This window comes from Cygnus atratus, chromosome 1 (genome assembly GCF_013377495.2).
Source record: "Cygnus atratus isolate AKBS03 ecotype Queensland, Australia chromosome 1, CAtr_DNAZoo_HiC_assembly, whole genome shotgun sequence".
NCBI classification, from domain to species: Eukaryota; Metazoa; Chordata; class Aves; order Anseriformes; family Anatidae; genus Cygnus; species Cygnus atratus.
In genome coordinates, this window is record NC_066362.1 from 60,956,746 (window position 1) to 60,984,659 (window position 27,914).

Here is a 27,914-nt window from a genome sequence, read left to right on the forward strand (position 1 = left end):
TTCTGCACATGATTCCATCACAGTGTATTTTTCATACAATGCTACACTGAAACGCAACTTCAAAAACCACACAGCATTTGTGTATGTTCAATCTTATGTTAGAAGCATCTGGAGAAAAAAAAAAAAAACAAAAAAAAAAAACTTCATATTAGAAATTAATCAAATACTCTATCACCAAGCCATTAAGATAATCTGGAAAGTCATTTCATAACCATTAGAATGATCATGAAAAGCTGCTGATAAAAGTGCGAGAATGTAAGCCTTTAAAGACAAATTAAATAACAGAAGAGGAACTTCTTTGGGCCTTTATGTTGGTTAGATTGTTGTCTTACAGAGCAGCCCTGGCATGATGTCCAGTTCCAGACACTATTATTTACACAAAGATAAAATAAACAGTTAAAAAATGTTCCATATGATTCTGCATGTTCCTAGTACATCTTTTCTATACTTAACATTTAGAAGAAAGCTTAAGAATGTACAGAGACATACCAGTATGTAAATTCCAGCTTGCAGAACCACTGCAGGTTAACAGACTATTATAAATCAGGTACAAGGTAAAGGAATTGTCCCACGGCAGACACGCCAGTGTGACAAAACTAAAGTAAAGCTTGTTATTTCCCTAATTTCTTCAGCAGTGAAACCCTTGAGAGAAAAAGGGTTTCAGAGGAGTTGGTAACTTGGTACAGATCAGTCACAGATGAAAATGCAAGGGTGGCCTGGGAGCGGCTGTGGCCTGAGGGCCCAGTTCCCAGCAGGCTGTAAGAATTTGTCATGGCGATTTCTTTACTCCCAGCCGCTCCCATTTCACCCAGCAACCAGTTTAATATTAACTTCTGCTTCCAAGGCTCCAACGGGGAAGTACTAACAGGAAACTCTGGGTTACTGCAGGCGGGCAGTACTAAAATTCACCAAATGTAGCAAGCAGAGGGGCAAGTTATACACAGCCCCAGTTTCTTGCAAAAGCTGTCTCCAGCAGTTCTCTGGGGCTTTCTTCGTTTCTCCCAGTCAAATGCACACTATGGTCCTAACTGCTGCCCTAGTCCTTAAAACATCAGCCATGTAACCCATTTCAGAAATGCCCCACGAAGAGCACGGCCAGCCTAGCTCTTGGAGGCTAGCAGATATCAAACTGGCCCATTCTTTTCCTGGTTTAGCAAGACTCAATCGCTTTTATAATGAAGCAAAAGATGGAGTTAGCCCTCAATAATTGTCCATATATGCTCTTATTTTTATAGTAATAAATCCAAAAGACAAATGCAAAAACTGGGATGTGCACAAGACTGCAGGAGTGCTATCAAGGAGCTGCTTGAGCAGCCCTGATTTGTCTCAGAGACCTGTAGGCAGGTTCAAATTGGAAAGCTGAGACAGAAATCCAGCAAGCTGAGGGGCTGATTTCCCCCCTTTTTTTAATGAAAGAAGAAGAAGGTTTGAAGAGAAAAATGGTAAATAAAGCAACACACTGTTACCCCTGATACCACAGACTGAACTGGGTGCCCATGGCGTAAGATCATCTTAAGATGAACTTGATCTTTAAGAGAGAGATGGAAACTCAGAGAGAAGCTTGATTACGAGGTCATCTTGTCTGGTAGCATGCCAAAAATGTGATGATCCAGATATGTTTCTACAGTACTGCAGTGCTTCCGAATAGATCTAATTGAAATTAAAACAATATCATTATAATTTGAATATATATTTCAAAAATCTAATATTACCTGCAGATTTGGTTTTCAATACACCTGGCTACCCATCTTCCCATCATCTCAGGAAGAAGATACCGATCACAAAATCGTCAGCATCCATTTATTTTATCTGAGGATGCAACCTATCATTCCTACAATTAAATTCCCTGCAGACCCTTTAGCAGAAGTCAGGGGATTGTCTTTGTAACTTAGCAATCTTTGCTTGAAGTTTCCTTTAATGTGTTTATTTTTGTAGAAACTAAAAAGACATTCTTTACTGCTGAGTTAAACAAAAGTTGCAGAAAACTTCTTTAGAAAGGGACAAGTGTAAAATATGAAGGCTGCTTAAAAAAACTATGTTTTACAATTTTCCAATTACTAGACTGCAGTAAAATCAGTTCCCTGACACTGATTACTTCAACGTAAAAGCAGTACACTGATAATTACTTCTGCTAGTTTTTATGTTATGCATGGAAGTTGCATAGAATCATGTCTGTCTTTTAGCCCATAAACCAATGCCTTCCTGAATAGCCATTTAACTCTGAAATGTGATATTTTCTACAGAATACAAAATCTAAACATGCATATCAGTGCACCAGATCTCAAAGTGTCCTTTTAAGTATGGCTTTTTATGAGGTGACAGAGATTTACTAATTTCAAAGTCCTCGTTCGAAGCCACCCTAAACCTGTTAGAATAGGATGTCTTTGCAGGAAGAGACTACCACAGTTTTCCTCTGTGAACCGTATTCAGTGTTTCTCTTTAGCCAGGCATCTGCATCATAAGGAGTGTCACCACAATTAGACCTACAGCATTCCTCGCCGGAGAAGCTACGAGCTGGATAGGGCTCTCACCCTGAGAAGAAAGAGCTTAACAACTGCATTTGGCCAAGTTGTAGGGGGAGCATGAATGCAATGGCTGTGCTTTTTATGAATAGGTACAAAAGGAGCCCAATCTTCAGAGGCATTGTTTTAGTGAACCCTGAATTCACTGATTAAGAAAAAATAAAAAGCAGCAAAGGAATCTGAAAAACAAGAAGAATCTTTTAAAGACTTGGGGGAAAATCTGGCACCCTGTGAACAAAAATGATCGCAGAAGCTTTCCTCGCCCTGCTGTGAAATCGCCCCGCTCGCCCTGGGCAGTGAGCAGTGGCAGAGCTCAGCTGCGCCTGTGGTTAATAATAAATGGACTCTCTCAGCCCCCCCATGCCGCCGCCGGCCCCCTCGGCACGCCTTCTCCCAGGGCTGACCCCGCACAGCTCCAGAACCCAGCCAGCCTCCCATGTGCCACGGCCGCCCGGAGGTAAGAGACGCGCCAGGCCACGGCTTCACCAAGCCAAACGTGCCCGATGGACGAGGAGGGGAGGCGAGCGGGGACGCTCGGAGGAGGGAGGCAAGCTCAATGCCAGAGCTGTGCGGAACTTGCACTGGGAACGTGCAAAGTTTTGTTACAAGGCGAAAGGTCGGGCAGGTCTCGCTGCTACGCTTGCCAAGCCCCAAAAAACTTTCAGGCTGCTCGGGCCGAGTGCTGGCTGACTTTCCGGCGAACATCAGCTAATTCGTGTCGGGTGTCAGGTGGTGACCAGCTGTGTTTTATCCACAGGCCAGCTCGGCTTGGGCACTTCGGGCTGTTGTGCTTCAGATTACGGGGGGTTGTTAAAATTCAGAGCACAGCTCGAGCAGCCCAACTGATCCTAGGCGTAGTAACCTTGCTGGCTTAATGAATTTATTCCAAAGCTGACTTTGCCCCAGAGAGCAAGGGGTGTGTACGCACACACACAAGGAAACCAGAACATTTGCATGAACTTCTCAGGCTGTTGACTGCTGAATTTGGCACTGAACAAGAAGAGATTGTAAGCATGAATAGGAGCTTTTGCCACCTTTGTGTCATGATAGGATTTCATAAACTTTGTGGAGATTTTGGTCTCAAAAAGGATTTGGAAACTGGAAGAAAAGATCTCCTTGTTTCGGTCAGGTGTGTATTGCATTGCATGACAATCTCTGTCTTGGTGGCTTAAGAGATATCTAGCAGAACCAGTCCATCTTTCCCTGTTACACAGACTAAGCTGTCCTATATAGGCAAAGTCTTCAGACTCCAGCAAAAAAAACCGGCAACTTTTCCTGGATATAATGTGTCTGTGTAGCTGTAGTGCCACAAATTGTACTGAGATCTGCTAAATGTAGCAGGAACACAGTACTGTTACTCTAATTTCCTATCTGAATTAACAATAGGCACAAAGGACTGAAGAGATAAATCTTTTCCTCCCAGTTAAGGGGTGAGGAATAGAAAGGCTTGAGGGATATGGCCAAATGCCCAGCAAAAATAAGTGAAGCAGTCAGGAACTGAGTGAAACTGCCCTGAGGCCCAGACCAGACCAGCCTCTTAACCTTTGCAACTCTCTCCCCCTCTTTCTCTGTTCTGCAATGAATTTAATTAAAGTGAATAGGAGTTGCTAAGAGACAAGAGGAGTTCTGGAGTTCTTGCCGGGGCTGAATTGTGCCTCTGCTTCCAACACTTTGTACTAAAAAAGACGATGTAACTTGAGCATGCATAAAGCACTCTCGGCTCTAGGAAGAGCTGCTCTTTCCTCCTGGTGGTTACAATCTGGCTTTCCACTCCTTAGCTTCTTTATTTTACTGAACTGCTTGTTTCCCTCAAAATACCTGCAAAGGCTCTTCTCTTTATAGTATTCCTGTGCCTGCATCTTCCTTGTAGTTTTCTCCTTGTAATCTTTCAGGTTGAAGGTGACAGCGGCTGAGCCTGAAATTTATTGTGAACAAGTAGCTTTGGAAATCAAAATGTTGTATACTTCTAAAGTCTCTCCAGTTTGTTACTCCTCATCCTTTCTTCTGCTCTGACATGATTTCAGCCCAGCATTGGCAATGGGCTAGGTGGACTCTTACAACTCTACTTCTACAGTTTAACATTTTGCTTTGACACCAGGGCTCATGCTTGAAACAACAGGAACCTCCACACAATCTCTTGGGCAAGCCCAGGATTGTTCACTTTCCAAAATCGGTGCAAGAGATGTTAGGTATACCGTCACATCATTGCTTAATTACTTCTTTAATTTTTTACCTGACTTTTGTAATCTCAGGACCATCCTTATGCACAAGATGATTACAAAGATAACCTGTAGATTGGGAAGATGTGTGTCCACTGTGGCATGTAGGACCACCCAGGTGAGAAGATTTCTGCATGGTGAGTAGTGTATTCTGAAATAGTCCCCGGGCAGAAAGCATCTTCCTCATCTGAATGCAGCATAAACCTTGCTGGCAGTGTTGTGGGAGAAAAGCAAAGAGCAGCATTTTCAGCTTTTGTACGGATACTTCAAGTCCTAAATGCGCAGGGAGTTTCTGTTGTTTGATAATGACATTAAAATTAGGAGAAATTTTGATGCACAATAGTCTTATAATATATTGGGTTATTATGGTATCCTTGATGCTTCTACTCTTTTAACACATGTTATTCTTTGGGCATGATTGCAGGGCTCAGTTCATTCACAGTAACGTCCATTTAAGGTAATATTACTGGAGCCAATAACAACACAGCTGCAACAGTGGTGGGAGAGGAACATTGAGCGATGGTGATGAGGATTATTATTTGTATTAATTGTAGCGTTGTTTTTTGTTTGGATGGGTTTTGCAAACATTTCAGTCACATAAAACACAGTTTTAGTCTCCATGGAGTCATTTCTGAATTCCCCCCAAAGAGTAGCTGAAAAGGAGAATAAATTTATTGCAATGATGACAATTTGCCTTTTATAAAATAGCTCAGTGTTTACTGCAAATATCTGTGCAAATAACTGAGTTTTCTATATTTATCCGCAGGTGCTTATTTCAGGATTCAGCCCTCCGTACAGGAAGCCCTGATGGAGGGGAGACCAGTTGTAGCCTTGGAAAGCACCATCATTACACATGGCATGGCCTATCCTCAGAATCTAAGGTTGTGGATTTTGATGTTCCTCGTTCAACAAAGTTATAAGAACGAAGCAAAGGGAAATGTCAGGTTGCTAGGGATACAGAATATGAGCTCTGGTGTAAAACAGTTGTATTTGGACTTCTAAGGAGAGCAGAACCATATAACACATGTCCTTACTCAACACCTCACATTTCTGGCTTCCTTTAAAATCTGGCAGCAGATAATATCATAATTTGCTCTAAGACTGATAAACCACACTTTGTGGCTGCATAATTCGTACAGACACTGAAAACACTTTGTGGTTTCTTTAGGTGTACCTTTTATAATACGAAAAGGATTGGAACACAATAGTGAAATCTACTCATTGGTGCCACTCAGAGCAGCTGCTGTGAGAGCTGCTGGTCTCTCTGTGCCCTGCATAGGGAAAAAAAAGGCCCACAAAAAACTCTACCTTTTATTTATTGATGCCCTGTACATTTGTGTTTCATTCAGTCTCCTCTCCATCCTAGCTTCCTGAAAGCACAGGAAGGTTTCAGTATTGACCTTGCCATTGTTTTGCCTGGCACTCCATCTTACAATGAAATTCAGTCAGGTTTTGGAGAAGGTAGTTTCAGAGTTAAAGATTGTCTAATGTATGTACAGATAGCTCAGGAAGGGAGAAGAAGCTGCTCTTAAGACAGTAGTCTACAGATGATCAAATATAAAACCTGGAAAGCTTAGAAAAACCTAGTCTGAAACTCTAGAATATTCTCAGGCTGCAGCTTTTCTGCACTGTTGTTACCTTATATCTGACTGCTTAGATTGTGAAAAATATAGCCTGGTTGTTTGAATAGGACTTGAAGTATCTGGGGTTTCTATGAAGGTTTATGTTCTCAGAAATACAAGTAATAGATACTGAAAGGCTCTATTTTGAGAATATCTCTAATATTCAGTAGTGTATTGTACAAATAGGTTTGTTTGTAAAACAGGCTATTTTATAGATCCTGCCTCAGAAATGAAGTACAGAGCCTGTACATTGCTGTCCTGAAAACGGGAGTTCTCGATAGCTCTGCACTGCTGTAAAATCAAATGCAAAGTCTTCTGCCATTAGCAAGATACAGAAGAGGAACCGGACTTTGCTGAAATCCCAAAAACTGTATAGAACTGGAAATTAGGAATGTTGGCCATCAAACATGGCAGATTTCTTACCTGATTGTTTCCCTCATTAATTCTGTGATCGTTGTCTTGTCTATCTTATTCTAGCATGGCCAGAGAGGTAGAAAAAATTGTAACAACAAATGGAGCAGTTCCAGCCACTATAGGTATTTTAAGGGGTCAAATCCACGTGGGACTCACAGATGAGGAACTTCAGTTCTTGGCAAGCAGTAAAAATGTAGCTAAAGTGTCTCGGAGAGATCTTCCTTATGTCCTCAGCCAGGTATGGTAATGCAGGCTTCCTACTTTGATGTTTTCTATATAGCAATAGGGTGCTCTCCAGCTTCAAGCCAGGTAGCTCTAAACCTCTTTAAGACACCACATAACATGGTGTCTTATTGGTAAGTTGAAATATATTCCTATACAGAGTCAAAATATATCAGTCAGGGAATAGCAGACCTGGATTCAGACCATTCTGAATTGGCTGGCTAAGCTAAGAACATTCATATCGGCATGATAAGGCATCACCATGTAACATATAAACTATGTGACACACAAGCCACCCCAAGTTACGCACACAGTGCTTGAGGTGACATTGGTTGCCCATTAATCTTTCTGGCTGGAAAGCCCTGGAGAATAAAGGCTTTTGCTATTACAAGAACAATTTATGTAGCAGGGATGATAATTCCTCTGCATTTTTGCCTAGGAATATTTGTATCCGAATTTCACTTGCCAGCTGTGTCAGCAGGCTGTTGTGACATTGCTGCGTGTCGGACCACAACCGTAGCTGCCTGCATGCAGTATTCTCTGGGTCGTGCTCCGTGCTGACTGTGACTGGTTGTCCCCTGACAGGGCTTGTCCGGTGGCACTACCGTGTCCGGAACAATGATTGCAGCACACAAGGCAGGAATTTGTGTGTTTGTGACAGGAGGCATCGGAGGTGTCCATCGGGGAGGAGAGAACAGTAAGAAAGTCAATACATTCTACTTTTCTTCTCGTTGCTGCAGTTTTATTTAATTCCATCTTTCTTCCTTTTTCTCAGTTTGCCCTACAGAAACTGTCTGCTCAGAAGAGTGAAGTTATCATTCTTCTCAACCATACTCTGGTTGTTTTCTCTCCAGTATCTCCTTTCCAGAAGCTTCAAAATATTCCTCTTGAGCACCGGCCAGATAAGAGTGTGGGAGTTTCCCTTTATCCTTTGTTTGCACAGGGTTATATGGATATTGTCTGATGGTGCAGCAGGAGCTGACTGTACTTTCCCCACTTTGTGCTAGCTGGATAACCTGATACTGGCTGTGAAGCACAGTGCTGTTACTGGCTCGCTGACAGCTAAGGAGGAGGAGGGTCTCGCCGCAAAAGAGATTTAGGCCCTGGTCCACGTTCCTCTCTGGAAACACGGGGACATGGCACAGCCTTGGCAGTGTAGTTTGCGACCTCTAAGTACATACTTTCTTTTTAGCCATGTATATTCCTAGCATAGTGTAAGCAAACCGCCCTGATGAATGCTGTCCCTCTCAGATGTGATGTAAATTCCATACCAGGGGGTTTCCTGAGGTCAGCAAAGCTCCTGTGGTGCTTTTCTGCCAGCTATGTCAACACCAAAATCAAAGTCTTCTTATATTCCATCTTCTTGAACTTTGTCCTTGTTTTATGACACCTTCTTTCTTTTTGACCAAATTTTTGCATGCTGTTTTCTGAGGTGAATAAACAGGTGAGACAGTCAGTGTAGGGCTGCATCTCTGCCCTACGCCAAGTGACTTCGTAGTTTTCAGTCTCTCTTACTATCTCAGTCTCTCTTACAATCTCAACATCTAATAGCATGATCTAAACCTGTAATGTTTGTTTGTGGATCAAAATGGTTGCAAAAGCAGGCCCTGGCATCCCAGGCAGATATGGCTTTTTAAGAGGGCAGATAAGGTCAGCTTGGTGTGCAATGCTATCACAAACAACAGCTGCTTGTCTCTTGACAGCTCTGGATGTGAGTGCTGACTTGACAGAGCTAGGACGAACTCCAGTTGCTGTTGTATCTGCAGGAGTCAAGTCTATCCTTGATATTGGCAGGACACTGGAATATCTGGTAGGTATAGTGGGCTGCAGAGCATGAAAGCAGGTGATGATATACTTTGTGTACCGAGTCCAGCAGTGACAAGAAAGCCCGGTGATGTCGGGGCAGTTATTAAGCCCAAGATTTTCACAAACAACTATCGAGAGAATGTGAGGCCCATATTTACCATTTGCTAGTTCTGGGGCTATTCAAACACTGGGCTACCCCTAACACAAACCTATCCACATCCAGGAGGCTGTTCCAACAACTGTTCCAACTGAGGCCAAAGGCACCCCAAGCCATGGCCTCTTTTCTGGCTTTAGATTCACTTTACTATCTACCGAGAAAATGCTCCAGCACTGATGGATCACACAAGCTAGATCCGTCAGACATTAAACCAAAATCAGAATTACAAGGAGAAACAAGACGATTTTCAGTAGAGTCCATTTTTAAGGTTTGGTATGTTGGAAACCACCACAGCCAGCGCTTCAGGTGACAGCCAGTGTCAATACCTTTCAATCAGAAACAGAACTCATTTAAATTCCTGTCAGTTGATGACATAACTTCAGATCCCAGCTTGTTACCTTGGACTCAGTATTGTGCTAGTGACAGCTGCCCTGCTTTTGATCAGCTCTGAGCAAAGCGCATGCGTCTCCTACGTTTCAATAATATGTTTTCTGTCTGACTAGTTACCGTGTCTGGCTGTTTGATTTGACAGAACAGAATAGAACAGGATGTATAAAAGTAACCAAATGCTGTGCTAAAGAAAGGCAGCTTCTAGCTGGTTAGAAGGGAAAAGTCAATCTCTTTTTGGGGGTCCCCTTTCCCTCCACTGATTACCGTCTTTTCTCACCTCCCTGCTGCAGGAGACCCAGGGAGTCTGTGTGGCTGCCTTTGGGGAATCGAGGGAGTTCCCAGCCTTCTTCTCACGCCAGAGTGGCTTCAAGGCACCATATCACGTCCAGGATGAAGAGGAGGCAGCTAAACTCATCGGTGTGTTCCAGCAGGGAAAGGTTCATGTATGTCCCTGGAACAGAGGGTCACAAAAGTGGAATATTTTTTGTTTGTTTTTAAAAGTCTTTGCCTCTTATCATACAAACAGACTCAAAAGAATTAGGAGGATGTAAACCGATTGCTAGCTGGAAAAGAACCTGTCCTTGGGTCAGCCAAGAACAGGAGCTCCAGCCCTGTGTGTTCACACACCCTGCACCCACTCTCCTCTGCCCTTTTCCCTCAGCATTTCATGTGTCCGAGGAGAGCCGCTAACGATCTGCCTGTCCTCTCCCAGCCAGCGCTCTGGGGCTAGGCCTGAGCAGCGGGGTGCTGATAGCAGTGCCCTGTCCTCAGGAGCGAGCTGCCTCAGGCCAGGTTATGGAAGAAGCCATCCAGCAAGCTCTCAGCGAAGCCAGGTAAGAAGCAACCTAGGCCCTACCCTTTGCTCAGCCTGTGGGCTTGAGGAAATAAATGACTTCAGGGACACTGCCACGGGGATTGTAGCACAGCTTAACCTTGGGTGTGGATGAACCCACAACAAGGCCCTCACTGTGGTTTTATGTAACCTGAAGCTTGTTTACAAGACTTTTTATGGCATGTGGTTATGGAGATAAATCGTCTGCTAGCAGCAGTGCTTCTCCTCTGATGCCGTTTCAGCTCAGTTTGTCTCATCTCCAGTAATTTTCTTCATATTTGCAGGTCCAAAGGGATTACAGGTAAAGAACTGACCCCTTTTATGTTACAGAAGATCAATGAATTAACTGACGGAAAATCACTGGACTCAAGTATCCTTTTACTAAGTGGGGAGGTGGGGGGGGAGGAGGAGGAGCGTACTTCTCATTTCCTTCAATAATGTTTGCTGAAAAACGCTGCCATTTTACTGACAGTCTAACGAGGGGCAAACACTTCATTATCTGCAAACAGCTGAAAGCTCAGCAATTGCATCCTGCTTCTTCAGCAGCACCCTTTCTGTCCTCACCCACTTTTGTTACAAATTGGAGGCCAGCACAGAGATCAGGTGGTCCAGAGTCCAAAGGGATCTACCCTCACATCTGATCTTGCCTGCTCTATGATGGAGTCTGAGGATACTGTTGCACATGGTGGGGTTGTACACTTGAAGATGCCTGGGCTGAATTGCCCTGAATTGCCTTATGCAATTCTTCATGTTAGTGCAGAGTAAGAGAAACTTGGAAGAAAAATACTCCTGTGTAACGTGAATCCTCTTGCACAGGCAAGAGGAAGTCAGATCTACTGGCTGGGATGCTGATGTAGGATCTGGAAGAGCCAGGTTCACCTCCAGGCTCTGCTGCCAGCCCCCTGGGAAACCTCATGGCTGGTCAGTCAGGGCAGATAAGTAAAGGGGGTTTTGGATACTAGATTTGTATGCTGCCACAAAATGGGGTTTTCAAAGCCTCTGATACTTTGCTCCCAGTTAAACTGATGAAAAAGGGGCATGCAGATGAGACTTGGCGAAAATCTCAGTAGGCGTCTAGTTCTGGAAAAGACGGCTGAGTTCCTTAATGGTTTTTAGACTCTTCAGTTTAGGCACTTCACCTCATCTTCTGGGAGGCCTTTGCTTCTATTCCCTATCTGTAAAATGGGGATGTTAGATTTACTCTCCACGGACACAGAGGGAGGAAGGTGAATACATTTAAAACTTCAGAGTGCTCATGCAGTATTGTAACCCAGTGTATCTGCCTCCAATTGATTTTGGTGCAGGGCAATCAAATCTACCGAGTCTCACAGCATGCATTTCCTGTTGTCCCCCTCAAGGCAGACCCTACATAGAATTCTATAATGCCAATCTTGCTGGTATTTTTCCTTTTCCTCAAAAAAATGCCATACAGACCTTGCTCTGATCAAGAACAATGCCAGAGTGGGCAGCTGCATTGCAGTGGCCCTGAGCAAGCTGCAGAAAGCCACAAGGAAGGGGAACCTGCCTCGGCAAGAGGACACAACCCCACCTCAGCCAGTGAGTCCCCTGCTGTCCTCCATTTAATGCCTATCTACTGACAGCACGGAAGATAAAAATTTATCTATTTCTAAAATAAGAGGTGACTCAGCCAGAGACCAATCTTTCTGCTTTATGCTGGCAAACATTCTTTCTTTAGTTTTCTTTATTGTTCTCTGATAAATATCCTCTCCCACTCTACTTACAGAGAATGAACACTGATGATGGTCTAATCCCATTAAGTCTTAGACCATCAAATCCTTTAAAACTTTAATCACCTTTTCGCCTTTTATTGTGACCTTACACACAACTTCAATTGTATTCCTCTCAGTGCCAGGGAGCCCTTGTGACTACAGCAGTAGACCTGGAAGAGCGTGGCAGTAGGTAGATATTTTGAGCTGCTGAGTCACACACTTTTTATAAATATCTCCTTTTGTTGGCCTCCTGCTCATGACTGCCAAAATTACAAGAGGTGCAGCATATCCCAAACAAGATCCATTATAACTCATATTCCATTCACTATCTTGATTTTGTGTGTGCTACATGATTTACAGCAAATCTATTTTAGGTAGTCTTTAGAGAGCTGAAAAAGTTTCTAAAACCCATTTGCAGTAGGATTTTTTAACATAAAAGAATGCAGTGACTCCAGAGACAATAACCCAGCATTTGACAGAATGAGGAAAAAAAGAGCTCTACATCCCCAAAGAATCTGGGAACTTCCCATTTGTGGAGCTATGCTGCTTTTTCTGGTTTTGTTGGACAATAAAACAATGATCGATAAAATTTCACTGGGTAGGGCAATGTCTTCTGGGAGCTTGCAAGAAATGACTGCATTTCTCTGCCCACTTTTTCGCATTTTCTTTTCTCCATTCTTATCCCTTCTCCTCCCCTTTACACAGCAATGCCTGAATCCTTCTGAGGTTTGGTATGTCAAAAACTGTCCTAAGAGAGAAGGCCTCAAGGGCATTGACATAACCAGATCATGCAACTTCTTACATTACTCTATGACCACTCAGTGAACCTGCCAGCACCCCTCTATGTACACAATAATGTCCTGCCATGCTGGAACTGGTTATCAGTAGGCACAAGTCAGAAAGCAACATTTAGAAGAGCTTTCCATTCTTTTTGATTAGAGTTGTGCAGACCTGTGTATAGCCAGCCAAAACAAGCACAGGCCTTCACACTGTAAATGAGATAGCTTTCAAGAGGGTGGTAAAAGTGGGGAAAAAAAAGGCAATGGAAAATTGGAGCTTTTCCCTTGAGTCCTTCCAACCACTTTTTACCTCTTTCTTCCCTTTAAAGGTGGTGATTGGAGGTATCAACGTTGACTTTATAGCCAAGGCGCAGAACTCTGTTATTCTGGTATTGTATCTATAGTAGCTTTCTTAGCACCGCTGCCATTTCCAGCTACTTTTACAGGAATACCAAGCCAAATGAGGGGCTGGGGGTGGGAAGAGATGGCGTCAGTGCACATTATCTTTGTGTCTGCATGAGCACACACGCACAAACACAGAAGGTGTAGTGCTGCACATTTGCTGTGTTGTCTGAGTCAGACCTGGGGTGATACACATTGACCTATTCCGTTCACATGCTGAAAGTCACTATCCCTACCACTCAAGACAAGATCAGAGCCATATATCATCCTTACGAATTCCACATATCACTCTAGCCTTGACAATCAGTGTTAAGGCACCTCTGGGCTCTTCTCTGATACTGCATGCCCAAAGAGCTGTTCTAGCAGAAGAGCTGCCCAGGTCACTCACAAAGCACATAGAACTAGAAGCCACGGGTGAAGACCCTCACTGTGCTAACCCATAATCAAGGGCAGACCCTATAGCGAGGAAATCCCCAGGTAAGTGGCAGTTCTGACTGCCTGGGGCTGTCTTAGCTATGGAAAGTGGCATGAACAGGAGCCAAAGACTCCATGCGGAGTACCCACAGTGGTAGTGGAAGCCTTTGAGAAAAGTAGTACTGACACAGTTACAGCTAAACAAGAGAGACAGCTTCTTCAGTCATACAGGGTTTGAGTCACACACACACAGATTGCTCTAAAAATATAGAACATTTTAAATGTCACCAGACCTTCTCTTTCTCACTGTGGTTTGACCACAAAACAACCAAGAGGCTAAAGCGGGACAGACTTGCAGGCATGGGACTTCCCCATTGCAAATGACAGCCATTACATGGCCTATACAATTTTTGTCGAGCTATAACATGAAATACCACAGGCTGAGGTGGTGGAGCTTGCTCACAATTTGTTTAGTGTCTCAAATTACTCTATGCTGATTGCTGAAGCAGAAACTTGTGGCCATCTTCTTCCTTCAAATGGGGCGGTCTGTGAAGACCTCTCAGTCAGATAGGGAAAGACCTGCTGGGGAAGCTGTCATTAAGGAAGCTGGCTATTCAAGGATATGGAGGCCAAAGCCAAACAGTATTATAGGGGTCAAAGGTGACACATGCCAGAGCATTAACTATGGAGACTTGTAAAACCGAAAGCCCAACTGCTTCAGCTGTGATCTAACTGGTAGCATGCATGCCCCAAACTGTGACCAGGAGTGGGCAAGTCACCTCCTGGTGTGTCAGCGGTGACTGCAGACCCCTGGACCACCCATGGCACGGTGAGGGGCAAGGATGGCCACACATCCCAGTGGGAGCAGCTGGCAAGGGAAAAGGAAAAAAGGAATTTTTTAATGTTGCATTCAAAGGTGAGGCATTACCTGCCTGTCTGCATAGCGGTGAGCCCTAGAGCTGAAGGCCCATCATGGCAGCGACCCAAATACCAAGCTGCAGGAGGATTTGGGAACTGACAGACAAAACATTCCTGCTGACAGCTTCTGTGGTTATGCACAGAGGAAAAAGCAGTCTCAGCAGTATTGGTCTGCTTTGGCTCTTAAAGACGTATTTTTCCAAAGAGATCAGCACCCAGCAGGTCCCACCCTCATACATGCTGTATTCATTGCAGAGCATTAGGGTACCACTCGCACCTCGTGCTGTCCCAGTTAGCAAGAAAGCAGCTGTATTCTATACTGTTTTTAACTTCCACATAGCTTTCAAGGCTATCCAGAAGCAAAGTGCCCTATAAATAACTAATTGGACGTAAGTAATCTGCAGAGAAAGACACATGGTCTCTTGCAGAGGGAAAGGTGTTGGATGAAGCATTATGGTTATAATGTTCTCAGGATATCCAGAAGCAGAGCAGTGTCTCACTTTTACATTAGGAATTCAAGTCTTTCAGGACACAGAAGAAGGTCCCAGACACACTGTCAATTCCCTGAAACCTTGCCAGAAAGCATCAGCTCAGTCTTATTGCAAACCATCCCAGCAAGCCCGTTTTCATCTAGTTCTTTCATCTCAGCCAAACCCACCTGAACACAGTGTAGAAGAGATACCCAAGCTGAGCTGGCAAGGTGTGATAAGAGCCAGTCATTTCTTTGTCTTTACAAGCAGGTTGCTAGTTCACCTCTCACTGCACCCACTTGCTACTTTAAGGAGATTTAATCTTCATTTTTTTGATGTCTTGGGGGGTTGTACATCAGAACGCACCCCTGGCTGGGTCCCTGAGTGGGAGGCTGGTACACCCACTGTTAGGGCAAAGCTTGGCTTAAAAAACCTGAAGCTCTGTCTTTGGAATGTGGGGGCGAACTGAAAGAGAAGATCAGCATGCCAGGCAAAGAAGGGAGCTCATGAGTATTTTCAACATTCCTGCTGGTATCAGCTTTGAAAACCACATACTTGTACTGCACTGAGTGGAGTTTTTGCTCATTACCAATGGCAGTTAGCATCCTCTTTTAGTAGGGGCCAGCGTTCAAAGCCATGTTGTTTGACTTGCCTAAACAAGCATCCTTGCTTTTTACATGGGGTAGGTATTTCTCCCTTGGCTGCTTCTATTATGGGCAGTGAGTTCAGAGTTAAAATAGGCATCCTCACTGCTTTGGAAATCTGCAAAGCTCAGTAGGAGACAGTCACAGATGGAAATATCCTCAATCCTGGCAGTGCCAGTGGCAATTCGTGGGGAGCGTAAGCAAATGTGATGGAGTGGCATTTGGGTTAATGAGGAGTGGTGAGTAGTGGAAAAATGGACAGAAGTGATAAGTTGTTTATATGCAGCTCTGCTCAGGTTGTCTGAGCAGTGCTGGGCCTGGAGAACTGCCAGGCAGAGGAATAAAGGGGTCAAGAATTAGCATCAAGTCTTATAGACTGCACAACTGGGGAGACTCACGGGAAACAAAAGCAGCCTGGGGGTAATAAAAGAGCATGTTTACATGGGAGAGCAGCCTCTCACAGTCACAGGACTGGATGAGGAAGAAAGTATTGCCTACAAAGGACAGATGTACAGGTCCATGAGGTCAAGGCTCAGCACAGTGGAAGAAGGGTCCCTAGAAAGCTTTGGTATGAGTTTTAAGAACCCCCAAGAACTGTGAGGGGTTGGAGGAAGAGCATTTTTTACCCCAAGGTAAAATCCTTGTTTAGGATGGGTAGAAGTGTTTACAAGCAAGAAAGATGTGCATGTGCAGGGGTATTCTGGTGCACCTGAGCTGACTTGAGAGTCTGTGCCAGGAGCTGCTCTGCACGGGCATGCACACGCTTCAGCACTGGCCACCCAAACACTCAACATACTCTTGAAAGCTATGGATTATCCAGAGCTGTTAAGATTGTTACGAATGCCAGTGGCAAGCTCTCTTCAGAAATGGAAAATATGTTTCAGGGTTGTATGAAAAATGAGCTTTAAAACCATTTGATAGTCAGTGATGACGCCCAAAGAGATTGGAGCATTTACTGAGGTAGTTCTGGCAGGAAAATTAGGAGGAGATGGATGAGGGACTGCCTACCTTGTGACAATTTGGTCATCTGTGACACATTGACAGCTGGACAGAAAAACAGAAGGCAGAAGCAAGAGAAAAGAGAAGTGGTAACCACACAGGTGGAAAGGGGTGTTTCTAAGGAGGGAGATGTTTGGGAAGAGAAGGGAAAGTGAAAAAAAGTATTCAAACACTGAAATAGATCCTTCCATGAGTAAAGTATTGCCCACAGAAGACAGCACAGGCAAAGATGACAAAGCTTGTTTTATCTTTAAAATGTGAAAAAAAAATGGGACTCTGGAGTCCCAGTGCTGACATGAGCCAGTAAATTCAGAGGGCTGCTCATATTGACTGAAACACTCATTAGCATTATTCAAAAAGGTCTTAGCCGATAAGACCAAGACAGCAATACATGGGGAGCCCAAACTGATCTCCCCTCCTAGAAGCGGGCCTTTGTCACCAGAGCTGAAGTCTGCAGATAAGCTGTGGGAGTTTGTGCTGCTTGCAAACCCATACCTAGATGGCTTCTGCCCCCTTAATTGCTGCCCTTTCAGCAGCAATAAGTTCACTTCAAATATTAATGGAGACAAGGCATCTATGCCAAGTGGCTCTCCCAACTTTGCTGATTAATAATTTATTCCTCCAGGGTGGTGGGCAAACGAATGCTGGAAGAGTGAGACGAACTTTCGGCGGCGTTGGAAGAAACTTGGCAGGTGCCTAGTGCTCGGGTTTGCCTGTGGGTGCGTGCCAGCTGTGTTTTGTCCTTTCATGTTCCTTCAACAGCAGGAGCTCTTGAGAGCTGTTGAGATCTGGGATGCTTTAGGCAATATACCAGGGGACAGACTGCCTGGAAAAGGCAGCGGGCACTCCAAAAAATAAGAGGGGAGGGGGAGCTGGGCAGCGATCATGAAAAGAAAGGTCCTCAAATATGAAATTGACTAGTATATAGCACAGGGACCCCAAATCAAAGTTAAATCAACATCAGTGATCTCCAGTGACTGCTGAACAGCCTGGTCCTCGGTTTCTGAGTTAATGTCAGGTTGTAGTCACAATAAAGTATGTCCTGTGGAATGAAGAGGCCTACACAAAGATGATCATCCATACACCAGGGACAAGAGGAGCTGGGGCACGGGAATTACGGTAGGAGAGAAAGGGCTACGGTCACTGGCAACAGCAAAGGATCACAGTGTGCCTGGTGCTCCTCCACAAGCAGTAGCAGACCTGTGTTTGCATAATGAAATTAGCAGGGGCACATTACAAAAAGATCTTAGGATTACTCTGGCTTGTTGGCCTTTCCCAACTCTTCTTAACATAAATCTACTGTCACTTCAGATCACAAATGGGGAAGCTCGAGGAAAGAAGAAATGCCACCCATCTGCTGAGGTATAATCTGTGGTAACCTGAAGGGAGAAGAGGAAGGGTTTCCTGTGAGGCAATTCAGGCTCTAGTAAGGTAGTATGGTGAGAAAAGCAGGGCGGCAAGGCTGCTCACAGAAGTGATGTGGGCAAGCCCGCATGCTTGTGATGGGTGAAGGAAATGATGCCAGGGAAATGCATAAGTTTCTTCCTCCTTCTTCTCTTTCCTCCACTCCCAGTGGTTCCAGAAGATTCAGAGCCGCAGTGTGGCAGGCAGCCATAGATCATGCCAGCCCAGCCAGTCTGGCAGCAGCTGCAGCCTTGAACATCCTGCTAGATGAGGATAGATGGGCATTAAGTTTTCCAGGAGAGGGCTTTCCTACAGACACTCAGCCTGCACAAGCTGTCATTGCTTTCACAGCACTCCGACAGATCTATTAACGTCTTTTGTTTCTGTTTGCTTTTAGACTGCTTAAGCCGCCTCGGGCTGACTCCTCTCTTTCTGTCTGCCATGGGGAAGGATGAACACTCAGAGTCCGTCCTGCACTACTGTCACCACATGGTATGTTGCACTGTAGTGGCACTTGAGAAGCATGGAGGTGACGACATTACATAAAGGGAAAAATCCTTTTAACCCTGGCAGTCATAAGAGTCACCTTTCATCAGGCTAAGAGTGAGACCAGTTCAATGCTCCTTTAGTTACAGACAATTAAAAAGCGAGGAGCCACCCCCAGCACACAGGCTACACATATGCATATATACACAGCTTGAAGTCTGAACCATGTGGTCTGAATTCAGCTCCAGGGACTGGTGTTTGAAGGACAAAGAGAGGTAAATCAGGAAAAAACACGAAAATGTCTAAGAAGGCCTAACTAAACACAGCCTAAAATATGTAAAGCCTGATCCTCAGGATAAACAAAGCAATGCCAAAACAGCCTGATTTGGGTAAAGCATAAGACAGAGAAAGCCCAGAACTGGGACACAAAGCCAGGTACCTCCCTGGTTCAAAGCAGGGTCCTCCACATCACAGCCCACAGCCCACACCCCTCACCGTGCACCAGAGGAGTACCTGGCACTCAGCAGCCACTTGTCCCCACAGGTCAGGGAGCCAGGAGCAGCTGGAGCTCCCCAGGGGTGTCAGGGTAGAGCCTGACCAGCCAGGGAGCAAAACAGGCCCTGAGACCAACCCCAGCCCTCAGGCACCTCTGTGGAGAAAAGACAGAGCTGAGGGCAAGCCAGGGGTGTGGGTGGAGACCCCAGGTGAGGCTGGTCAGGGCCATTAAGGTCTGTTAGTGTTTTCGGGACCCTGGTGTCCAGACAGAAAGAGCACATGAGGCCTTACTTCTGGCTACCTGAGCAGCTCAATAAAAGCAGCAATAGGAACAAGAACTCCCATTTAGTATATAAAGGCTTCATAGCTGCAGACCTGTAATCTCTCCTCTACCCAAGCATGGCACAGTTTGAGCTATCAAAGTGAGTGGTCTCCCAAGGGAAGATGCAGCAGGACTAGCTGCCAAGCAATCCTGGCCTGCAAGAAACATTACCAGCAGTGCTGGAGGTGACCTTGCCCTTGTGATGCCAACTTCCCTGTGAACTACTCAGCAGAAAGCACTCCTCCATCCACATGTGTATTCCAAGAAATGCCCCAAACTCTCTCAGCAGATCATTCAGGCTGCCCACAGAGGAAGGACACCTCACAGTTATGTCCATGACTGCTGTAAAAAGGGCTGCGAGGCTGCCATCGAAATCGGCCTCCCTGCCTGTGCAGCCAGTGAGGTTGCTAACGTCATCGCTAGCTGGAGCGTGCCACCAAGGTGTGCCTGGCACGCCATCAGATGTGTCACATAAGCCACGGGAAAGGATGGCTGGGGCAGGCAGTGCTTCAGCCATTCTGCAGGACGCCCTTCCCTTACAGCAGGGGAACCTTACAGCACCTATGGAACCGCGTGGCAGAGGGCTGTCGCGTTCATTTACTAAATCAGTTCTTTAATCTTTGCCGTGCCTTCTCTTGCATTACAAATATTAATAAGCAGCCATCTGCCAGCACTGCCTAGACCAAGATATCTCTGAAATGTTGCTTGTCATAAGGGAGAAGGGAGGTTGAAGGGAGAACAACGAGCTGGGCTGCAGCTACAAATCAGGTGGGCACAGAGAAAGAATATTGACGTTGAGCTGAGTGAGAGGGAGGAGAAACGTGCTCCACTGGTAACTGTTCTCCTTGTTCTAGGACATGAGTGCCATCCTGCAGCTGGAGAAGAAGAGCACAGCCACTTACTGTGCTGTGATCACCAGTGCTGGGGAGCTGAGTGTTGGCTTGGGAGATATGGACATCCACCACCAGATAACAGAGCAATACGTACGCATGCCAGCTGATTTGTTACCTTCTGCTTAAGAGAAAGAGTGTGGAGGTGTGACAAAAAACAGCTGGAGAAGCTATACCAGGAGTGAGTGGGTGTGTAGAGGGAACATGGGAAATCCTAAAGTTAACCCCAGATATTGGCCACTGGGATTGCAGCATGGCAAGCTACCGGAGCTACCTGTTGCTTCTTACCCAGATGGAGCTTGACCTGTAAGCCAGAAGCCTCTTCAGCGTCAAGTTCCAGTTAACCTGTCACTTGTGGTACCTTAAAGCCATCAGTAAATCCAGTCTACCTGCAGAAATGACATTTCCCCCTTTAGGGGAAAACCAAAAAACAAAAACCAACCTTGGACAGAACACTGGTTAAAGAAAGTTTTCCTATTCCACCCCCTCCCCGCCATCCCTTTTGTTTCTACATGCTGAGTTGTATAGGCAGGTACTGCTTCTCAGCACATCCAAACCTTCAGAACATCAGGGCTAATGGAAGCATTAATTACAGATTGATTCAGTGAAACCCCCGTCACTGCACCCTCCTTCCCTACTCATTCTGCTGTCAGCAGAACAAAAGCACATACTTCATGACTGTCAGCAACACGAAAGTTAAGTGCAATTTACTTATCGGTGGGCTCCCCGTGAGGTGGAGGCTTCATTGGAAAAAATATGGTCATTGCTTCCACTTCCATCCCCACCCTGCCTCTCCCAAGCCTTGGCACACAAAACCATTACAAGACAGATTAATTCTGTTGAGCTTTATGAAACAGCTGTGGCCAGTGGAAACTTTGAACCAATCTTCTGCTGCGAAGTGCACTTTGGCAGTCCTTCTTTCAGCCAGGATTAGTGGAGACACAGGAGGGAGGCTGCACGAGCACCTATAGCACGGGCCTGGGATTTGGGCAGTGGTCGTGCAGCCACAGAGAGCCAAGGAGCAGCAGGTCCCCACTCTACCTGCTTCTCAGACAGCAGCAACAGAGCGCTGTGTTGAGCAGTGCTGTAGCCACAGGGCTAAACATAAGAGGTGGACAGTGCATGAACAGACAAAAGGAATTTTACTGTGATAAAACAAACAAACAAAAACCCCCACAAAACAAAGAGCCAGTCTATGTGCCTCTTCAAAGGGTGATTTAAGTCATCTTCCTCCAGAAAGGGAGCTACAAGCCCAAAGCCTGCATCTCACTGGGTTGTTAGCACCAAGTTCAGAAAGAAAACCCACTTGCAGACATGGTGCTCTCTTTCACTTCTCCAAGACTGGTTTTGCTGCTGGCGTTATACTTCCCCTCTTCCCTCAGCCTGTCTGGTCATTGCAGGAGCTGTTGCAAAGCCCTCCTCAGGACATTTCAAGGACACAGGCAGCAAGCGAAGGAGTAGTCAAGCCGGGCAGAGCACAGGGAGTCCTACAGTGACCTGAAATAGCAGCATTCCCTCTCCCTGTCGGCCTCTGACTGAGCCAGGGGTATCAATGTGGTGTGGGGAGGACCAGCAACTATCTTTCTCTGCTGGAGGGGCCCTGCCCGTTGAGTCTGCTTCTTAATGATGGGGAGCAGGGAACGAGAAGGGGAGGAAGAGAGGTAAACAGAGAGATCCACTTTCCTTAGGGAATCACTCCTTTAGGTTCATGCCTGCACCTCAGAACTGCACTACGAGTGAAAATCCTACATCCTCAGTGTGAATAGCAACCATTTTGTCCCTCTGCAATGACTCGGGCTGTCTCTGCTCTGTGTCCTGGATTCTCACTAGGTGTCCCAGTTCAAGGAGAACCTGTGCCGGGCCCCGCTAGTCTGCGTTGACGGAAACGTGCCTCTGTCCACTATTCAGTACATCTGCCAACTAGCTAGGGAGCATCAGCTAGCAGGTGAGGAGAGCCTGCCCAGCCCTGGCCCCACAGCTCCTATCAGTGTGTGCGCCAGGACACTCCACACACCCCGAGCACCCTCCTCTGCTGCTTGATGGAGATACCCAGCTCTTGCCTGCATGCTGTGTTGCTCAGGCCTCCTTCTATACGCTGCTGCTTTATTTCAAATAGTTGAAGCATTTCTGCTTTCTCTGAGTTTGTCTCATCCTGCAGCTAAAGTGCATTTCCTGTAGCGTAGGAGCTACAGCCCTCCAGCACTGCCAGAAAAAGCTGCTCTCTTTGCCTTTAATCTCCAGGCTAGCACAGATACGTGTGCTTCTGTAGTTTGCTTCTCAGAATAAGTGCTAAAGCATCATTTGAGAGGATTTCTCTCCCATTTCCCAAAAAAATACATAGCACCTCTCCTGGTATGCTGAGGACCCTTCACAAGGCTCCTGAACTTTTGGAGTTATGCCTTCATTTTAAAAAGCAAATCCTGAAGAAGGAGACAATGTCCTTAAAACCTGGCAGAGGCTCCAAAACCAGCTAAAAGGAGTAACAGACCTGAAGTCTGATTATATCATTCCAGAGCCAGAAGGAGCCATGTCATTGCTGAGCAACAGGAAGGAAAACTGGGGAGACCTGGTCTCCAGCATGGGGGAAATAATATTTAAGCTTCTGATACATTACACGTATAACCCCGCTTGTGCAGATTTCATTTAGCCTTCTGCACTGCATCCTGCTCTGATATAAAGCTGAACCACTGATTAAATAACTAACTAACCAATTGCAATGTTGTTTTTAAGTGTGCTTTGAGCCAACAGATGAGAACAAGGCCTCTAAGCCATTCCTCTCAGACAGCTGGAAAGCACTCACGTACATTTCCCCCAACCTCCAAGAGCTAAGAGCAATAAATCAGACCCTTGGGAACCCTCTGCCAGCAGGTATTGAACACTCAGAAGAGTCAATCACATTTTCAGATAATCTAGACCCTGGAGAGAGTGTTTTCCTCCCCATCTCCCATTTCAATCAAATTGAGTTATAACACAGTGGGAATTCATAAGCAGTCTTGGCATCTTCCACCTTGCAGCTATCTCTGCAGGGGTTGTATGGCCCAGGCCAGACCGATGGTCTATTAAAGAGTGCAGTAGGCCCAGGGTGGTTCCTTGTCCATTTTCCTCACTTCGCCATCCAAAGAAGAATATTTTTTAGTTTATAAATGTCTCAGTGAAGCATGATGCTCTGAGGGCCCCAAAGGTACCACCCCCTGGGGAAATGAAATACCCCACCACATGCAGGTGGAAGTCCAAAAGTATTAAAACAAGAAAGTCATGCTTTATTTTTGGACAGTTTTTTGGTCTCTACAGACACATCTGTAGTCCCGTGATGGTGGTTTCCTCAGCATAGGATAAATGGTATGGAAATCTAATGTTGGAGAATTTCATGTTTCCTACAATTCAAAGAAAACAAACAAACAAACCACATTTCAGTAGTGCTTATAACTAGTTGTGCTCATAAATAGGAGAAGTAGGGGTAGGAGCCCACAAAAGGGCCTGCCGAGAACCTTTAAAGTTATGCCACACTTTTTCCTCCCTGCTGCCTACAGAGCTGCCGTCCAGGTTGGAGGACGTTATCAAGACGGCCATGGCCTTGGCCCGCCCATTGCTGGCCCACCTGTGCTGCGTGGTGGTGACCCTGGGCGCTCACGGCGTCCTTCTCTGTGGCAAGAGCCTGGGAGGGAGCATCTCGCTTCGTCCAGCAGCTCACGAGCAGGTAAGGGCACGGAAAACAAGCCCTGGGCTCTCGGCTGCTTCTGCCTGGGACCACGCAGCACCATTGCTATTTCTGGTGGCGAAGCAGCAGTGCTGGGAAACGTGGCATCACAGTTGGCAAGTGTTCATGTTTGGGGGTGGAATACACAGCTCTGAGGATTAGCGAAGAAAATCATGTTGTCTGTCCTTCTGGCTCCTAGCAGCAGTGCTTACAGCCAGCTCATTTTAAATGTGCTTGCCCTGAATATTCATGACTGCAAGCTTCATTTTCAGCAACTTAAATCACTGATCTCCTCCAAACCATGAAAAACAATTATTTAGATTATTGGCTTATGGCTTACGTTTATTCTTTTTTTCCCCCCTTTTCTTTCTTTTATTTACTTCTATTTTTATTTTTTTATTTTTGGCTGCTGTGCAGGTCTGGATGACGGCAGCCACATCAGACCCTACCAGCTTGGGCAATTCCCACTAACGTCCCTTGTTTCCCCACACAGCCTGCTGCTGCCAGTCTCTGTGCCACCCACTACCCCGCCATCCACATCAGCGGGGAGGAGATAGTCAATGTCTCAGGAGCTGGTGACAGGTATGTTTCTAGCTACTCCATCTTCTCGAGCTAAATGTGGAAGAGTCATAATGGGATTTCTTTCAAATTCTACTGCAAAGTCAAACTACATTCTGCTGCTTGAGGAATAGACACTAGAGACACAAGGACAGGACAGGTTTCTGTGATTCCTTGCAATGCTTGCTAAAAATGTCCTGCTAAGCATCTTGAAGCCAGTCTTGCCATTATTAGTTTTGCTTTTCCTTAGGATCCACGTCTTTCACGGCAATCCAGTAGTTCTGAATTACTCTAGGCTGAGCTGCTAAAAGCAAAGTAAACCACCTTACATCAAAGCTGACTTACTAGCTAACTAATTTACTTCCACACTTCTCCAGTGGAAGAGGGACTGCCACTCAGTAGCTAGAATTGCCCTGTAAAAGCATCTCATCAGGTTCTGCATTAGCCTCTGGCAATAGCTCGTGATTCAAAAGAGCCTGCTGTATAATTCTCCTAGCTGGTCACACAATGCTGTACATGGTAGTAGGAAGTGACACGTATTATTCCTACCCCCGGTGATCAATTCTCAGTCTGTCAGAGCAGTATTTTATTATGCTCGTTAACTTGTCAAACTATATGTAGCAGTTGTTTGTTTTTTTTTCCTGCTATAATCAATTCTCCCCTTTCATTGCCTTGGGCCAGACCAGAAGGCCATATGTGACAGATATTTCCGTTTATTTTTCTACTCTTACCTAGCAGTAACTCAACATAGCAACACTTCTCCTTTTTTCTTTGATGGGTGGGCAGAAAGAATGGTTATTTTTGTGATAACTTACAGAGTCCTCAATATTTTAGCTAGTATCAAGCACTAACTCTTGCCAAGCTAATTAATCCACTTAATGCCAGAGTCTCTGATTACTCCCAGTGTCCCAAGTCACCTCTCAGACGAGCTGGCTGCCACTGGCACCATGCCCTGAAGAAGACCACAGTGTTGTTGAGTGCAGTAGGTCTAACACAGCAACGGGGCCCAGGGGCAAGCTGGTGGGGTCACCCGTCCTAGGGCATCTCGGCTTTGCTCGCTGCCTCTAGCAGCTGTGCCAGCCTCTGGCAGCCCCGCCAGGGGCGCAGCCTCCTCCCTGCACCATCTGCTCGTACACGACCGCCCCGAACCAATTTGTTCTGGGGGCCAATGGAAACTGAATGTCTTCCTTACAGTTTCCTCTCCCTTTCTGAAGGGTTAATGTAAGGGAAGAGCAAAGGCAAGGTAACGTGTGCCACTGTCAAACACCTTCACCGAGACACACGGGCGTACAACAGGCAGCCCAGCCTGTTGGCTTCTCCAAGGGACCACGCAGTAGGGTGCAGCTCAGGGCTACTGCACAGCTCGGCCCCACAAACCCTTCAGCTCCTAAAGCCCTGCTGGGGGATGCCGTGCACCCAGCAGTGCTCCCGAGGCTGCCCTACAACCCCGGGGCCGCTGCCCAAGGAGCTGCCGGGCCTGCGTGCGGGGAGCAGCGGCTGTTTGCTCCTCACACCTGGGTGCTGTGGCAACAGCGTGCCCGCACTCGGCATTGCTAGGGGATGCTCCCCCAAATATTTACACTGAGCCTCGAGCTGTTGAGAGATTGAATGGTTTCGTGAAACCACAATCTTCTGTGTCTTTGTTAAGGGAAAAAAAACAGTTGAGGTAATTAGCCAGAGTGCAAAAAGGGAGTCATTTTCCCTTTCACATAGATTTGCTCATTAATCCTCCCTGTTGTCACATTTTCCTGCCCTTGCTTCTTCATCCTAAATGCCATCATCCTCTCCCTTCACTTTCCCTTCTCCTTTGTCCTTCCCTAGCTTCCTAGCATCACTGTTGCATTTAGCTATGAATAAACACTAGCTGCTCCCAGCTGATCCCAAGCAGCACCCTGCACGTATCCATGCCTTGACAGAGCTGTCCCCTGCACGGCAAGCAGATAAAGTCACCCTCTTCTTCTGATGGCCTCCTTGTAAGGACCTGTGGGTCACAGCTGCTGCTCCAAGCGCTCCCATCATTTTTCCTGGGAAATCTCAAATGGAAAACCGCTGCTAAAATTTACAGAAATCTGAATCGGAAATCTCATTTCAGCTTTGGATTTCTTTTTCTATTTGTGTCTGTTGTCCCTCTCACATTATACTTGGAAATTTACCTTTCTTCTCATCTGTATCATCCCAATGGGGGAAAGGAGGGAGTGTAACAAGGTACCAACAAGCAACAGAGAAGTGACAAAATAATTAAAGAGCACGGGGAAAATAGCTTCTTCCCTTTCTAGACACACTTTCTTTTCTCCTGGCTCTCCTGCAAAACTGGGGAGAAAAGAAAAATGTGGTGGAATGGGAAATGCCCTTGACTTCTCAGATGAGAAGCAAATAAAATGCAAATAAAATGCAACTAAATAGCACCACTTGTTCCTTCCAAATTTAAAAATAAAAATAAGAAGCACAAAATTCTCATTATCACCTCACCCCTCCTCTAAGACATATTCTGCTTCTGTAAGTGTTAATGTGGATCCAAACGAGTTCTCTTCCAAATGGCCACGTTCCCAGGGTCAGGGCTGTTCCCCAGCACCCAAGGCTGCCTTTCTTTCTCTCCGCAGCTTAATGGCAGGAATCCTTGCAGGGATGCTCGCTAACCACGACACAGACACCTGTGTCCGGATGGGTCTGCTGGCTGCGAGCTTGTCCCTCCGCTCCTACGAGCCCATTTCTCCAGAAATCAGCACTGCCACTGTCAGCTGGGAACAAGTCCAGGGCAAGACCTGGCCAGCGGCGAAGGTATGGAAGATGGACTAGGTCACCATGGCTCTCTCATCCATCACCTCCTCACACACCCAGCACTGCCATCTCCAGGAACCGGGCCACGTTCTGAGCTTCAGGCTCAAAAGCCGGCTGCTGACTAGAGGACTTGAACTTCTGGGGCATGCTGCTTTTTGGGAGGTGTCAATGGAGCACACCTGGTGACAACGTGTGACGCGCTGTTCCCATTCATGTCTGTCTGCTGTTGTTTCCTCCCTCTCCCTCTCCCTGAGGTACAGCAACCACAGACTGGGTCTTCTGTGTACTGCCTGTCAGTAGTTTCTCACATTCCCCTCTAAAGGGAGCACTCACCTGTTTTGGTTTGGAGGTAACCCTCATGGAAGGAGACCGCAATTCAAGAAACTTCTTTGCAAAGAGAAGCTGGTTTCTGATCTTTTAGACCTCCAGCTTCCCTGAAGCTCCCGTCCTCCCAGACTTCCTATTGAGGGAATTTCCCCTTCCTCTACCTCATGCCACTGTTGTCCGTTATCATGGTAGCTCCTCTGTCACTGACTCCCAGATTCCTGGGACCACGTCTCCTCAGGCGGGCCCGGCAGCAACAGCCCCTCCTGCTGCTCGCTCTTGGTTTCTGTGCCGGGCCGCAGCCCGTGTTGAGCCCCAGCTGGCAGGAGCATAACGCTGTAGGACTTCCTCATCGGTCTTCCCAAGCCAGCCAGCAAACGCCGCACTTTCTTGCTCTTTATTAGCAAGGACATCTACATT

General features: G+C 46.0%; 1 protein-coding gene across 1 annotated transcript; it reads left to right on the plus strand.

Moving 5' to 3' along the window:
• Window positions 1-2,911: 2,911 nt before the first annotated feature.
• On the plus strand, window positions 2,912-27,233 carry LOC118259217 (uncharacterized). Its single transcript, XM_035568573.1, has 19 exons — window positions 2,912-2,979; window positions 4,775-4,878; window positions 5,508-5,622; window positions 6,841-7,015; window positions 7,585-7,696; window positions 8,703-8,809; window positions 9,643-9,769; window positions 10,065-10,185; window positions 10,469-10,554; window positions 11,617-11,741; window positions 13,023-13,082; window positions 17,166-17,232; window positions 18,342-18,436; window positions 20,102-20,230; window positions 21,968-22,082; window positions 22,868-23,005; window positions 23,668-23,834; window positions 24,328-24,416; window positions 26,993-27,233. Exons 2-19 carry the CDS (start codon window positions 4,785-4,787, stop codon window positions 27,186-27,188), a joined length of 2,118 nt encoding a protein of 705 aa, XP_035424466.1. The 5' UTR covers window positions 2,912-2,979; window positions 4,775-4,784; the 3' UTR covers window positions 27,189-27,233.
• The last annotated feature ends 681 nt before the right edge of the window (window positions 27,234-27,914 follow it).